The sequence below is a fragment of the Quercus suber genome, unplaced genomic scaffold (genome assembly GCF_002906115.3).
Source record: "Quercus suber isolate HL8 unplaced genomic scaffold, Cork oak 2.0 scaffold_855, whole genome shotgun sequence".
NCBI lineage: Eukaryota > Viridiplantae > Streptophyta > Magnoliopsida > Fagales > Fagaceae > Quercus > Quercus suber.
Window position 1 is genome coordinate 39,433 of NW_027070285.1, and position 16,361 is coordinate 55,793.

The 16,361-nt window shown below is 37.0% G+C and overlaps 1 protein-coding gene across 1 annotated transcript; it reads left to right on the plus strand.

Moving 5' to 3' along the window:
- The first annotated feature begins 9,418 nt into the window (after positions 1–9,418).
- Positions 9,419–14,209, plus strand: LOC112039254 (methanol O-anthraniloyltransferase). Its single transcript, XM_024072112.2, is given in 3 exon segments — positions 9,419–9,871; positions 13,281–13,620; positions 13,623–14,209. Coding segments are annotated over 3 exon segments (1,380 nt in total).
- Positions 14,210–16,361: the final 2,152 nt, after the last annotated feature.

Consider the following 16,361-nt stretch of genomic DNA (forward strand, 5'->3'; position numbering starts at 1 on the left):
TAGATTTGTCCACCGTCTCCGTTTCAGCCCCGGAGCCGTCCACTGCCCAGCCGCTCAGACGGAGGAACTGAGCTCTTTTGAGAGGAGGCCTGTCCGCGAAGCTCCATGGATCACACTGCTGCGGACAGAAGGCAAAAGATGTTGGGACCGTCCAGATGAAGAGGGAGACGGAGCTTGATTATGCTAATTCTTTGTAATAACTAGTTTTTTTTTTTTTCTTTTTTTTTTTTTTTTGTAAGTGTGGAACAATTTAAAACACCCGTCATGTTTTACGGGTTATTTATACATTGACCGTTCAGATGCTTATTTATCTGGGTCCGTTGACTTCTGTTTTATCTTGCATTTTTTATTTTATCGCATTTCTGTTTAGTGAGCTCCGTCCTGCTTATTATGGCTTCATACTATTTGTTTTTAGAATGTTTCGAACATGTCCGTTCACGTATAATTTGAATCCATCCGTTGGGTAGATTGTTTATTGAACATGCCCGTTATGCATAATCTTGAATCCACCCGTTAGGGGTAGACCGTTTTATGTATCAGTCCGTCGGGTATCTATTAGTTTCCTTTGTGAGGTCCGTCCAACTAGTGGACGTTTCCTAGGTTGCTTATTACATGGACTAGTAGTTCCGTTATTTGGGTGGCCTGTCCGCTTATGGACGATGCTGGTCCGTCCACTATTCGGCCTAAAGGTTTTTATCCTCATGGGATGGTCCGTCCATTTCGGGATAACTTGATTAGTTCGCCATTATCTGGACTTAGGCTCTCATCCTTTAGGGTGTCCGTCCACTTGGTGGGCAGCCTAATGGTCCGTCCATTATATGGACTTCGGTTTTCATCCTCTTGGGATGTCCGTCCTTTGTGGACAGTCTTATGTTCGTCCATTTATGGACTTAAGTTTTCATCCTCTGGGATGATCCGTCCATTTGTGGATAGTTTTAGTCCGTCCATTATATGGACTTAAGTTTTTATCCTCTTGGGATGATCCGTCCATTTTGTGGACAGTCTTATAGTCCGTCCATTATATGGACTTAAGTTTTATCCTCTTGGGATGATCCGTCCATTTTGTGGACAGTCTTATCGTCCGTCCATTATATGGACTTAAGTTTTCATCCTCTTGGGATGATCCGTCCATTTTGTGGACAGCTTATTGGTCCGTCCATTATATGGACTTAAGTTTTCATCCTCTTGGGATGATCCGTCCATTTTTGTGGACGGCCTGTGGTCCGTCCATTATATGGACTCAAGTTTTCATCCTCTGGGATGACCGTCCATTCGTGGACAGCTATTGGCCGTCCATATATGGACTTAAGTTTTATCTTCTTGGGATGCCGTCCATTGTGGACGGCTCATTGGTCCGTCCATTATATGGACTTAAGTTTTCATCCTCTTGGGATGACCGTCCATTCGTGGACGGCTCATTGGCCGTCCATATATGGACTTAAGTTTTATCCTCTTGGGATGTCCGTCCTTTTGTGGACGGCCTTTGGAACTTGTGATATTGATTAAAAGCTAGGCAGGAAAGATTTTGTTGCCTGAAAGAAGTCTTTATAGAAAATGATGCCTGCCCCCTTGGGCTTAAAAAGGCATTAGTAGAGAGGTTCGTTCAAAGTAAAAGCATAGAAAAGTAAAAATTGTTCTTCAAAATAAAAACTACTGAAAACTTTAGATATAAGCTGGAGCGCTTGCAAAGGGTGGATGTCTCTTCTCGTTGCATCTATTGGTAGTACCTCCGCAAGTGCTCGGTGTTCCACGGGTGTTGCAGCCTTCGTCCATCCATGGTTTCGAGGTGGTAGGTTCCTTTTCTCTGCCAAGATGAGATCTTGTAAGGCCCTTCCCAGTTTGGACCGAGTTTTCCTTGCGAGGGATCTTTAGCTGCTCCTATAACCTTCCGAAGCACAAGGTCTCCGATCTGGAAGTGTCTGTGCCTGACTTTGGAGTTGTAGTATTTTTCCATGAGGTTTTGGTATCGAGCTATCCTTTGTTCAGCTATAGCCCGGGCTTCATAGACTAGGTCTAGCTGTAGCCGCAATGTAGCACTCTCGGGCGGTCGCCTGATTCCCCCGCAATTCTCCAATCCCATAGTCCGTTGGGAATTTGATCATTAGGTGGTACATGGATGTTGCGGCTTTCCATGAGTTAAGTGTGGGTCGCCCGAGAATTTCGTTGTAAGCGGAGGAGCAGTCTACTACGAGGAACATCACATTCCTAGTGAGTTCTTGCGGGTAATCAGCTACCGTTACCGGGAGTGTGACGGAACCTATTGGGAATACCCTGGTCCCTCCGAAACCGACAAGGGGAGCGCTTGCCGGCATCAATCGTGCTCTGTCTATCCCTATTTGCTGGAATGCTGGATAGTATAGAATGTCTGCTGAGCTGCCATTGTCGATTAGCACCAGGTGGACGTTGTAGTCCCCCACACGTATACTGACGACCAGCGCATCGTCGTGCGGATGATGAAGTCTCCTTGCGTCTTCTTTGGTGAATCCTATAATAGGGCTCTCCATCCGTGTGGTATTGGGCCTCGAGCCCGTCATGTGGACGTTCAGGACCGATCTGAGGTACGTCTTTCGAGCCTTTTTGGAAGATCCGGTAGATGCGGTTCCCCCACTATCATCCTTATGTCTCCGATGGGAGGTCTCGGACGCTCGTTATCCCGTCGGGGGGCCGGCTCTTGGCGATTATGGTCCGTTTTCTCTTTGTTGACGAACTTCTGCAACTTTCCTTGTCTAATGAGGGCTTCAATCTGCTGTTTTAGGTCGTAGCATTCGGCCGTGTCGTGGCCATGGTCTCGGTGGAAACGACAATATTTGTCTCGCGACCGTTTGCTTGGGTCGCTCTTTAGTTTTCCCGGGAATGTCAGTGTCTCCTCGTCTTTGATTTGCATCAAGACTTGGTCAATCGGGGCGTTCAGGGGGGTGAAACTCGTGAACCTCCCGCTCGGGGCTTAGGGCATCTTTCGTCCCTTCTGTCTCCCGTCCTTGGTCTTTTCTGTCCTTGGTCTTTTCTGCCCTTGGTCCTGGCGCATGTCCCCCTGGCGTTCCCTCTTCTTGGGCCTTTCCTCCCGTGCAAGCAGTGCGTCTTCCGCGTTCATGTACTTGGTGGCCCTGTAGAGGACCTCTGACATGGTTTTGGGGTCGTTTTTGTATAGTGAGAATAAAAACTTGCCCTTCCGCAATCCGTTCGTAAAAGCTGCCACCAGTATCTTGTCGTCGGCCTCATCAATTGAGAGTGCTTCCTTATTGAAGCGGGTTATGTAAGATCTTAGCGTCTCGTCTTCTCTCTGCCTGATGCTCATCAAACACGCTGTGGACCTCTTGTACCTGTGTCCCCCTATGAAGTGTGAGGTGAATTGAGCGCTTAGTTCTTTGAAGGTGCTGATGGAGTTCAGTGTCAGCCGACTGAACCAAACCCTCGCGGAACCCTTCAATGTAGTTGGGAAGGCCCTGCACATGATTTCGTCCGGTACCCCCTGTAGATGCATCAGGGTTTTGAAAGTTTCCAGGTGATCCAGAGGATCCTTCACCCCGTCATAGCTATCTATATTTGGCATGCGAAACTTGTGGGGTAGGGGGAAGGAGTTTACGGCCGCAGTGAAGGGTGAATCGGTACGATTGACCAGATTGTCAAGATCACTGGAGACTCGCCCCTTGAGGGCGTTCATCATGACCTTCATCTGTTCCTTCATTGCCTGCATCTCGGCGGCAATATGTGGTGGAGTTGCATCCGTGAGGGATGGCATGTTCACGTGCTGCCCCTCCGGCCTGCTTGGGGCGTGGGTGCCCTCAGGTCTCTCCTGATTCCTGTTTGGAGCGCTAGTCCCTTCCTGATCTTCTGGCCGGTTATTTAGTGCTGCATTCTTTTGGCACAGCTGCTCCTCCAAGTCGAGGTTCTGTTTGGTTAGACGCTCCACTGCGGTACTAAGGGTCCGAACTTGTCTCTCGAGGGCGGTCGTGGGGGGTTCTTCTCCTTGCACGTCATTAGTAGTTGCCATTGAGCGAGTGAGTACCATGCAACCCTTTTAGTCCGGGAGACGATAATATGGCTTAATTACTCGTGTTCCCACAGACGGCGCCAACTGATGAATCAAGAAAATTCACCAATGAATCGCACGATGCTCCTTTCGCTTCGTATACTAACCTGCACGAAACAAAAGAGAAAACCTATCGAAGAACACCGGTGTGGTGCCGGCCGAATACCCTCCGAAGATTAAGTCATAATATATGCTCACAACTCTAGAGTGCTAGAGAGGGTTAATTATGCGTACCTTGGCTTGTGAGGGTATTGGGGCTTTTATAGTGGCTTGAGGTTGACATCCCTTCCTTGGCGCGGAAGTCTTTTCCTTATAGGACTCTTCTTGTAGAATCCTAAACGTGATGAATAAGTCTCCTCCTTATGCGGAAGATTTTTACCAAGTATATAAGATTTCCGGAGTCCTACTAGCGCAAGGACTCTATTTGGGCCCTTATGAAAATGGGTCAAAATATCTCCCATTAGGGGCTCAGCAGGCCCATGGACAACTAGCCCACCATTCTTCACCCCGTCCATATCCGGCCCGTTCAGGTCCGTCCAATGGGGGCCCGTGCAAACGATGGATCCGTTCATTCGGGCGTAAGCGGACCATATTCGGTCCGTTCAATCACATAAGACATTCCAAGATATTTTTCCTCTTTCAGGTTTGAATGGATGTTATTGTTATTGTCATTTTATGATGCCCAGTTTTTTATATCGTGTCCATTATTTTCCTTATTGTCTTTGCAGTTTGGTACTTCTTAATGCCAAAAAATATGGATGATTGCCAATGTGCTTGAATGGATATTTTTGTTTCGTGTCATTTTGAGTTTGGATGATTGCAAACTCAAATTACATCGTAGTATCTATTGCAAACTCAAAATTACATTATTTGAAACTAGTACATTAGTTAGCCTTTAAGTTAACGTCATTGTGCTGCAAGCCTCCATATGAGCCTCCATATGAGGTACTTGAAGATAATTGTAACCTGGTACAAATAAATTACAATTAGTTTCAAATGAACAGCCACAAAAAAAACCCACAATAACATACATAAGCATAAAAGAACAGTCAAAGAATATGAGCTACAAACAAAAGTATCATACGAAATCATCATCTAAAGCTTATGATTGATGACAGATTGAGAATAAGTCACCAATAGCAAAAATATTAAACACCAAAGTATCTAGGCAAGTCCTAATTTTGAAAATTTTAGTGGCTATTCTCATCAAATGTTTGTCAGTAGCCTTCTAGCATTTCCCTGCAAAATAAAGTGTTTCACACAACTTTTTGAATAATTCAAAAGTAAAGAAAATCTAAAAATCCATGGTCTGCAATAGAAAATAATGTCTTCACATAGAATCTGATATTAACACACACACACACACACACACACACACACACATATATATATATATAAATACCCCTGATGTTCATTTATAAATACAATCATTCACTTACAAATGGAAAGGGCTACCACCTGCAAAATAAAGTGTTCGTTGAAGTGTTAAGAAAAACTTCCCCTGGACACCCAAGTTAAGGAGTGTCTAAAATTACTCTTACACCACCAAAATCTCAAGAAAAACATAATAAAAGCTTAAAATTACTATTACCCTGTATTGAAATTAAGCCTAATAGATAATAAACAAACTCACTTGTTTACTACAAGTGGGTCCAACAATTTAAGGTAGAAATGGTCTCAAACAGTTTCACAGTGGACTATAACGGAGGTTTTTTTTTTTTTTTTTTTTTTTTTTTTTTTTTTTTTTTATATAGGACTCTTCTTGTAGAATCCTAAACGTGATGAATAAGTCTCCTCCTTATGCGGAAGATTTTTACCAAGTATATAAGATTTCCGGAGTCCTACTAGCGCAAGGACTCTATTTGGGCCCTTATGAGAATGGGTCAAAATATCCCCCATTAGGGGCTCAGCAGGCCCATGGACAACTAGCCCACCATTCTTCACTGTCCATATCTGGCCCGTTCTCATCAGGCCCGTCCAATGGGGGCCCGTGCAAATGATGGATCCGTTCATTCGGGCGTAAGCGGACCATATTCGGTCCGTTCAGTCTTATAAGACATTTCAAGATATTTTTCCCCTTTCAATAATGAACAAAAAATTGAGTGAGTTGATGTAATTATAAACTCACAACTTCTGTTTATGTGTATATGAAATTCAAGGTTATCGAGGGAAGTTATTTATTTGTGTCACAATTTCTGGTTTTTTTAGATGGGAGGGACGACGTTGATTCTTAATTACATTTCTGGTTTTTTTTTTAATTAATTAGCTTTTTTTAATTAATAAGTAAATAATAAATATAAAATTAAAAATTAAATAAAGGGCAAGAATAGCATCGTTTGGTAGGATAACGGCAACAACAAACGTATTGTTAACGGAGGACTTAATTAAGAATGAATGAAACTTAAAGAGCTGAAATGACAAAATTCAAACTTAAAAGACTGAAATGTAAAGTACTGAAACTTAGAAGATAGGTTTTGCACTTTGGCCTAAAATTTAAATGAACTAAGTTTTGAATAGAGAACATGATGTGGGTGAAAAGGAAAGGTACAGTACTTAGTTAAAATAGGAAAAATAATTTTTTTATCGTAAAATAAGGAGAATATTTTTGGTAAGATGATACCAATGCTTACTTCTTTTCTTTTTCTTTTATGAGAAACAATGCTTACCTAGGATATGTTTGGTAACTGGTTTTTTTTTTTCCCCCTTATTTTCTATTTTCAAAAACAATTTTCTATTTTTGAAACTAAAAAACTTGTTTGGCAACCCAAAATGGACAGAAAACAAAAGTTGTTCTCAAAATTCAATTTGTGAAGGAAACTTAAAACATACAAAAGGCTATTTTCAGTTTCTAATTTTCAAAAGTCAATGAAAATACTCATTTAATTTAATAAATCTATTTCATTTAATGAGTTAGTATTAAATTCAAATCCTAGCAACAACATATTTTAATATTTTCTATATTTTTCTTCAAAAAACTATTTTTTTAATTTCAACTAACCAAATATGTTTTTTATTTAAAAATACAAGGAAATTGTTTTTTCTTTATATTCCCAAAAACAAAATTTTGAAAATAGAAAATAAAAACTTTTACTAAACATAACCTTAGATTCTCTATAATACGGATTCATCTGCAGTATGGGAAAAGTATGAAAAGAAACAAATTAATTATAATACATGGAGTCATCAACGTTGATCACCACAAGAGATACATCCAAAGATATTTTTATTTTTATTTTTTTCATTTGGTAAAATGTCCAAAGAGGTCTGCAAAGAGGGAAAATCATCAAGAAACTAACAAGTGGGATTTATTATTATTATTATTATTGTAGGGTCTCCATTTTTAGAAAAGTTCCCCAACAATACATTTTTAGAGAGTGGGTCGAAGGTTTAGGCCCTAACAGACTAACAACGGAATACAAATCACTTCTTCTTCATTGAAGGGGAGTGAGCCCAGTTTACAACCGAGGGTAGCTCCTCGGCACTCGTCCGAGGAGAACCCTCTCCCTGAAACTAACACCCCCTCTAAGTTCTTTTTTCTTTTTTTACTTTTTGCTCGCCTTTCTTATATAATTCTCTTCCTCCTATCCCCTTCTTCCTTCTGTTGATCATCCATTGGCCTTCGCTCTGACCGTCCGTCCCATCAGAGATCTTATCCGTACTCAAGTGGCTCACCCTGATCGATGTTGCTCTGTCCAGGGGTTACATCCCCATTAATGCGGCCAGGGGGGTTAGGTGAGTGCATTCAATGCAGATGTGACAGTTCGCCTAAGGCCTCGTGTTCCTCCTCGGACCTCCAAGGAGTCCTTTGGTGAGGTGGCGCTCGTGTTCCTCCGAGGTCTCGGATGCCCGAGGACGGGCCCTCCTCGGGTATGATCCTCGGGGGTCGGCCCTCGCGCTTTCATCCTCGGACCTCTCACGTATCCTCGGCGTGGACCTTTTGGGCCTGGCTTGGAGTGGGCCGAGGCTACCCAATTTTCTAGCCCCACAATTATTATTATTATTATTATTATTATTATTATTATTATTATTATTATTATAATATTTGTTTTAATTTTAAGTGACAAATTAGCAAAACCCAGCAGATCCAGTCAATGCAATGAGAGAGAGAGAGAGAGAGAATGGTGGGCGGTGGTGGCATGGGTAGGGCTTGTATTGTAGCAGTTTTCTAAGCATTGTTGTTGTACATCGCAAATCAGAGAAGCAATAGAATTGGCAAAGGAAATAATTATGTAATACAAAAGGTTCGAAGTTCAAAGGGGGAGGGACAACAAAACGGACACAGCCGTTTTTTGTTGGCTAATTAACATCTGCAAATTAATGGGTAATTAAAAAATGAGCGTCAAGAAGCGACAATATAATACACAAACCTAGTTTTTTGTTTTTATTATTGTTATTGATGAAGAAGTTAGTATTACTAAATTCACCAATCATTAAACTAGATTTCGCCAACAAACAACAAAAGTTTTCTTAGGTTTCGCCTAACCTAGGGGGTTCAAATTAAATGAACCCACCTGGCTAAAAAACAAAAATTATATATAAAATTTTGAAGTTAGTATTGCTAAATTCACTAATCACTAATCACTAAACTAGATTTCACCAACAAACAACAAAAGTTTTCTTAGGTTTCGCCTAGCCCAGGGGGTTCAAATTAAATGAACCGACCTGGCTAAAAAAACAAAAATTATATATAAAATTTATTATTATTTTTACCCTTAAAATAAAATTTGGAACATTCTAACTCTAAATTTTTTTTAATTCCGACTGAAATAAGTTTGAATATAATCATCTTAATGTTACTTTCATAATATTATTTTTACAATAATTTTACAATAAATGTTAAGTGGCAAGTTTTAATTGGTTTTTATCTAGACTCACAATTGACATTATTTTTTTATATATCTTTAACAACTTCTCACCTAAATTTTATTGTGAAAGTGTTGTGTCAGTATCTCTATTATTAAAATTGTTCTTTCGTTTTTATAAATAAATAAACCTTCTCTCCAAACTCTGACTTACTCTGCCATTAGCCGCAGAATGAAATTGTTTTTCTAGCACTTTTCTTCTTTATTAGCAAAAAATTACACCACTTTTAGCACACAAAAATTACAACAATATTGACCCACTAGACAAAAATTCCAGAACGGTTTTTCGCCAGTCACAATACTTACATGTAATTTATGTTTTTGGTCTCACCCATGTGGCATACTTTTGTTTGATGTAAGAGCTTTTGCTTTCACTGTTTTATTTATTTATTTTTCTAAATAGCTTTTACTTTCGATTGAAATACAAGAAAACCAATGGATGGATATAAATATAAGAAGACCCTCGTCCACTTTCACTTCATATATTTTCTGTTTCTTTTACTTATTCCTTTTGCACCCACAAATAATGTCTATACCACCTTCTTCCCCTCTAGTATTCTCAGCGAGACATTGCGAGCCAGAATTAATTGTGCCTGCAGCACCAACACCTTATGAGTTAAAGCAACTCTCAGATATAGATGACCAAGAAGGCCTTCGTTTTCATCTTCCATTTATAATGTTTTACTCAAACAATCCATTGATGGTTCAAAAAGACCCCGTGAAAGTCATCAAAGCAGCTCTAGCTAAAGCTCTAGTGTATTACTACCCTTTCGTAGGTAGGCTTAGAGAAGAACATAATCGGAAAGTACTTGTGGTGGATTGCACCGGAGATGGAATCTTGTTCGTTGAAGCCAATGCCGACATCACACTGGAGCAGCTTGGTGACACAATTCAACCACCATGTCCATATATTGAAGAGCTTCTACGTGATGTTCCTGGCTCTAATGGTATACTTGGATGCCCTTTGCTACTCATTCAGGTATACATACGTTAAACTCGTCACTAAATTGAGTAAATTCCCCGATACATCCACAGATCCACTCCAAGCTACAAACCAATATTACAGATTCAGAATTAAAAAGTTAATTTTAATACAGTTGCATGGTGAAACCATTGTAGGGCCCAAATCAAAATAGTTATTACTATAATAGATGTCATTTCAGTTTAGTTCGAAAAAACTAAACCTTTCGTTACAAGTTAATTAATACTGGTATTTCATTTTTGATTTACTGCTATTTATTTTAATTTAAAATCTACATATTCTATTAGTTAAAATATTAACAATACAACATTAACCTAATGTATTAGCTTTAATAGCATATTTTATGAAAATTTTTAAAATTTGTTAATATTTTTCATTATTTTTCATTTGTTGCGGCGCCCAAAACCCCCCCTAAAAATCCTTGATGTAGCCAGGTATTTTATTAAGTACGTTAATTTCAAAAGAGTACTAGTATCAGTTTAATAGTTTGTATATATTGTCAATACAGTCAGTATGCTATTAATTACTTTGCTCCAAATTCGAACTAATTAATATTCCATGAATACCATCATTAGTTACATCCTCTCCATTTCTCTTGAAATTGAGAGTTTATTTCTCAGTTAATATTTTTTGAAACAGATTACAAATTTTCTGGCATTGGATACACCATAACTGAGTATTAAGATTAGTGCGGACTCTATTTATAGAGCTTTTTAATTATTTCTACACTTTCAAAAATTTTTAAAAAGTATTTAGTTTGAATTTTTTTTTTAGAAGAATTTTTTTTGAAAAGTTGATAGACACAATATTAATAAATTTTCAAAACTTATTATCTACTATATTTTTTTAAAAAAAATCCTTATTTTTTCATTTACTTTATATAAATTTAAATTAGGAAATATAATTTTAGAAATTATTTTTTATTTCAATCAAAATGTTTGAATGGTATTCTTTTAAAGAATACGATTTTTTAGGGTGAATAAATTCTTTGAAAGGACTAAGAGCTATAAAATTTGGCAATCTGGGCCAATGCTTATGTCTTAATGTATTTTTTTGGTTCATGCCTCTAAATTGCTCTTCTATGCTTTCTCTTATGTAACTCAGATTTTAAAGATAAAATCAACTAGACGGAACCTGGCAACGCTTGAAAAAGTTCAACACAATATTTTTTTTTTTATTGACTTTTTATATATAAATATGAAATTAGATTATTATGCTAGTTATTAATATAAATTTATTATGATTGTGTTTGTATATAAAATAAAATTATATATTCTAAAATTATGCACTTATTATAAATGTGTTTGTATATGAAATAATATATATATAGTCTGCTATTTATAATATATATATATATATATACACCCACACACAAATATATATGATATAAAAATATTCTAATGGAGGGTATAGAATGAAATTTAATTTTAAATTAAAATAAATGTTAGAATAATGACATGTAAAATTGTGAGACCTAAAAGCTTATGTGGTACAATCTTATGAGTTTGACTACTAGTCAAAAGTCTAAGACGTTATAAGGACTAGATTTGAATTTCTAACCCAATGTATAAATGGACATAGGCTCAAAAAGCCCAAAACAATAAATTTATAGAGAATGAGTTAGAAAACTTGGTTTTTGTTAATCAAACAACAAGTTATGTAGGTTTGATAACAATAGAATGAAAATAAACAAATTTTAAGCTTAAGAAAAATGTCCTCGGCGAAATCTGAGGAGCCTGGTTCTTATATAATGCTCTTAGATATTGTTACAAGTTTGGTTCTAGATTGTCACAATGTTTCTTTCTTGATTTTTTGATCCCTCTATCTCCCAGGGTCTCTTACATTATATATCTCCTCCTTAATGATCTTGGCCCTCTATGTGTTGGTCATCAAAGCCACTACTTGAGTGCTTGTCCCATCAAATACCTTCTCTAACTTTTTGTGAGTTGGAATAGTCAAGGCAACACTGTTTAGGGGTCTTCTCCACATAAATGAGCCAGAAAGTTAGCTGCAGAACATTTAATGCAGTGGTAGTAGCTTTTCCTTAGATATTTCTGAGCTTCCATCTCTCTTGTGCATTCACAATACACGTCCCTATCAATAGAATTTCCGAGAAGGTCATCTTGAATGATAGGACATATATATGATCCGTGCTTTACTCATCCGACGAGGTCAGCCTCCTCAGACTACTTCTCTCATTCTCTCCATTTGCATCTCACTCTTGTAACTCTGAACTTGACATTCTCACTACTGTTTATCGGTTTTCGGACCTATCAACCCCCTTGGACAAAGCCCAATGCCCAATATACAATTTTGGGCCCTTGTCCCCACAAACGTATTTTGTGATTTTGTTTCTATATAAAACTAAAGTATTATGCATTTATTATTATTGTGTTTGTATACGAAATTATATGGTCTACTATTTAAGGAAATATAATACACCCAGATGCTAATGGAGAGTTTAAATATAAAATATATGAAACTTAAATTTAAATTAAAAATAAATATTAGAATAATGATGTGTAAAATTATGAGGCTTCAAAGTTTATGTAGTTCAATATTATGAGAGTTCAATAAAAAAATCAAATGTCTTTGATTTTTATGGACATATGTTACTCTTATTATAATTTTTTTTTTTTTTGACTTACCTCCAATACTTTTTTAATTAAACATGTTATTTTGTTTTAAATATACATTGGCAAGTGGTAGTGAGTTTTAATCTCCACCTTTTATTTAGTTAGTTGGTAATGTAGCAGCCTCTCATTAAAACAAAAGAAAATTCCTTTTTAAAAAATACTAGAGGTAAACCAAACCTTTTTTTTTTTTTTTTGCAAAATTTGTTATTGTAGTGGGTAGGTTTTTATTTGGAAAAAAACTATTTACCTTTAAATGCATAGGCATTTTCTTTTCTTACTTGTTAATTAATGATATTAAGAGTTTTGTAGATCAATTAACACCTTTTGGAATTTTCAACAAAGAGATTCAAAGTTTAAATTCATCTTTCTCATTATAACTATCGAATTAAAAATTGGGGGAAGGGGGGGTGACCTACACCTACTTAGGAATCCTATAAAAATTAATCAATGACAATTTTGTACAAAATTTTTGAGTAAATGGTAAACCTAGCTAGGTGAATGTAATATTGCTCAATTCACAAACCACATCAACAATTATGAAGAAATTTAAGAACAATATCTCATAAATTATACAGTCCCTTGTTATGTAATTAATAACTATTAAAATGATGTTAAAAATATTATAAATTTTATTATAAAAGTTTTATAAAAAAACATATTACGGATCATAAAAAATTAATTCAAACATTCTTTTAATATATTGTTTTAAGTGCGTCATTTCAGGATTTATGCTGTTCTGGGTAGCCTAAACTGTCGTCTAACGCATGCAGATGACCCGTTTGACTTGCGGAGGATACATCTTTGCAGTACGACTAAACCACACTATCAGTGATTCGCTTGGGTTGGTGCAATTCCTCAACACTGTTGCAGAGATGGCAAGTGGTTCATGTGTACCATCGAAACAACCTGTATGGCAAAGACAAATCTTAAATGCACGAGATCCACCAAGAATTACTTGTATACATCACGAGTACGAGGTGGTGAATAACAACAAAAGCACAACAATAATAGAGAACAACAATATGGTCCATTGGTCCTTCTTTTTTGGTCCAAAAGAGATGAGATCGATACGGAAGCATCTTCCGCCACACCTTCAAACATGCTCTAACTTTAGATACTCACTGCTTGTTTATGGAAATGCCGCACGATCGCGCTTGAGGTTGATCCCAATGATGTTGTTTGTTTATCATGCATGATCAATTTGCGTGGAAAGCAACGCATGAAATTGCAAGTGCCTAATGGATATTATGGGAATGCATTTGCATTCCCGACTGTACTTTCCAAGGCTGAATTACTATGTAAAAATCCATTAGGATATGCACTAGAGTTGGTCAAAAAGACAAAGGCAGAAATGAGCGAAGAGTACCTAAGGTCAGTGGCAGATCTTATGGTGATCAAAGGACGTCCTCCTTATATAACAGCTGGGAACTTTCTTGTTGCTGATACAACACAAGTTGGGTTTTCAGGGATCGATTTCGGGTGGGGGAAGCCGGTTTATGGGGGTCCTAGCGGGGCCATACCATTTGTTAGCTTCGATGCAAGGCTCAAAAACCACAAAGGGGAAGATGGGGTTGTAGTACCAATATGGTTGCCTCTGCCTGCAATGGAAAGGTTTCAACTAGAGTTGTTGAAGATAACTCAGGAGCCAGTTGATCAATCTTATGGCATAATGCCAACAAAAATTACGTCCATGCTCTAAAGCAGTTGTTGGAGAAAGTCCAGTGCATTATTGCTCTCTTTTGAAGTGACATGAGTATTATTGTTAGGTTTTAAATTGTTTAGCTAAATTCCGATATCAAAATAAAATGTTTTAAAGGTTGTAATTGTTAGGAAAATGGTTTTTCCCAAGTGTTTGGTGGCTATTTTTAAGCCAAATTAAATGTGAGAACCTCGTGTCCTTTAAGGTGGATCTAAATCAGGATGTGTTCTCCTTTGTACGTATGACAAAGTAAAATATAAGCTTGTACTTTCCATACTGTTTTTTAGGTACTTTTTTTTTTTAAATTCAGTCACCTATCGAATTCAATAACTCTTGCTTACGTTGTCAATACTTTAAAACTAAAAAGTAAAAACCCATTTAGAAGGGCTAAAGATCCACAAGAAAACCCTAGACCCTAACTTCTCTGACTTTTCACACTCTCCAACTTCTAAAATTTTAAGGAAATCAAATTTTCAACATGTCATTTTTGTTTCGTCTGACTCGTCGTCCAGGAAAATAGGTCAGATTCTTTTGGAATAGAACACTGAAGAGAAGGCAGGACGTTTTACAACCCTAGGGTCAAAGACATTGAGAAATCTTTGATGCTTTTGGTCAAAAATTCCCTCCACCATATCAATATAGCGTTCAGACTTGAGAGCCCTCTGTTTTCTTCTTCAAGTAGTGGCGTAGTTTTGGCAGTGTCATTGATTCTCAATGGCTAAGTGATCTCTATCGTTTGGGTACGTACGACGAGTCAAATGAAAAAAAAAAAAAAAAAAAAGGATAATTGAAATCTGGATTTCTTAAAAAAAATTTGAAATTAAGAGACAGTGTGACAGTGTGAGCAGCTGGAGAGGCTGGGATTATTGTTTTTCAAACAAGTTTTCTAAATATACTAAGTTTTAAGCACATCTAGGGAAGAATAAATCTAATACTATATATAATAGCAAAAGTTTTAAGAAAGTGCTGCCACATTAGGGAAAAAGCCCCCTTTAAAAACTGACATGTGTAAAGTTAATTTTTTAAAATTTCACTCAGTGTGTCTAAAAGAGACCAAAAGTCCGATCGTTACACTGTTTGAGGACATCAAATTTAATCCGTACGTTTACCATGTTTTTCACACGGTCTAAAACAAAACACGGTTAAATTGAAAGAGAAAGAGAGAGAGCCTGAGAAACAGAGTGAATACGAGAAACAGGGAGACATGGTTTAAAAAATCAGGCGGCGACTTCATTCACTCAAACGCACACCTACAGAAAGCCATCAACACCGTTACCATCAGATTGAGAGATACAGAGATAGAGAGAGACAGTCCATAAGGCGCACAGGAGTAGAGATTAAGAAAGAGAAAACTAAGTGCCATTAACACGTTACCATCAGATCGTCGAAACTACCATCGATAAAGTTTTTTTTCCCTTTCTTTCTTAGATCTGGGTATGAGATTGGTTGGATTGAATTTATTTAGGTATTTGGATTACATTAGGTTTTGATTTTTTTTTTTTTTTTTTGGGGGGGGGGGGAGGGCTCACTGTAAAGAAACGGGATTTTTTTTTTTTTTAGATTACAAAAATCACTAAAAAATATTGGTTTTAGTTTGGGTACTTCTGTTTCTAATCTTAACCAAATCATTGGGATTAAATGAGTATAGGATTGAATGTTGCATTGATATTTATTTTAGGTTTTTTTGCCGTATACCCATAATCAGTAAAGTTTTTGTTTTTGCTTTTTTCCTTTTCTTTTTCAAATCTAGGGATTGAATATGATTTAGGTTTGGGGTTTTCACAAAGAGAAACAGTTCATAAGGGGCACATTAGAATGAGAGAGACTCAAAGTTCTAAGGAAAAAAAATCAGTTCTAATTCTTATTTTTCAGATTTGTATATTCCTTTTCTTTTTCTTTTTTTGTTAATGCTATTGTTTTCTTCTTTCTTTCCTCTTATTCTCTAAATTCTATTTGGTTTTTCTTTTCTTTCTTCTTACCTTTTTTTTTTTTTTTTTTTTGTCTGCAACCATTGTATGGCAATTTCTGTTGAAAGGTAGAACCGCAGTTGTTGTTAAAAACTGTTACAGTATCAAACAGGAAAAATTTGGTGCTTTTAGAATAATGACTTAGAGATTTAAGATTTTAAAGTAGAGAAAGAAAAATCAGAGTC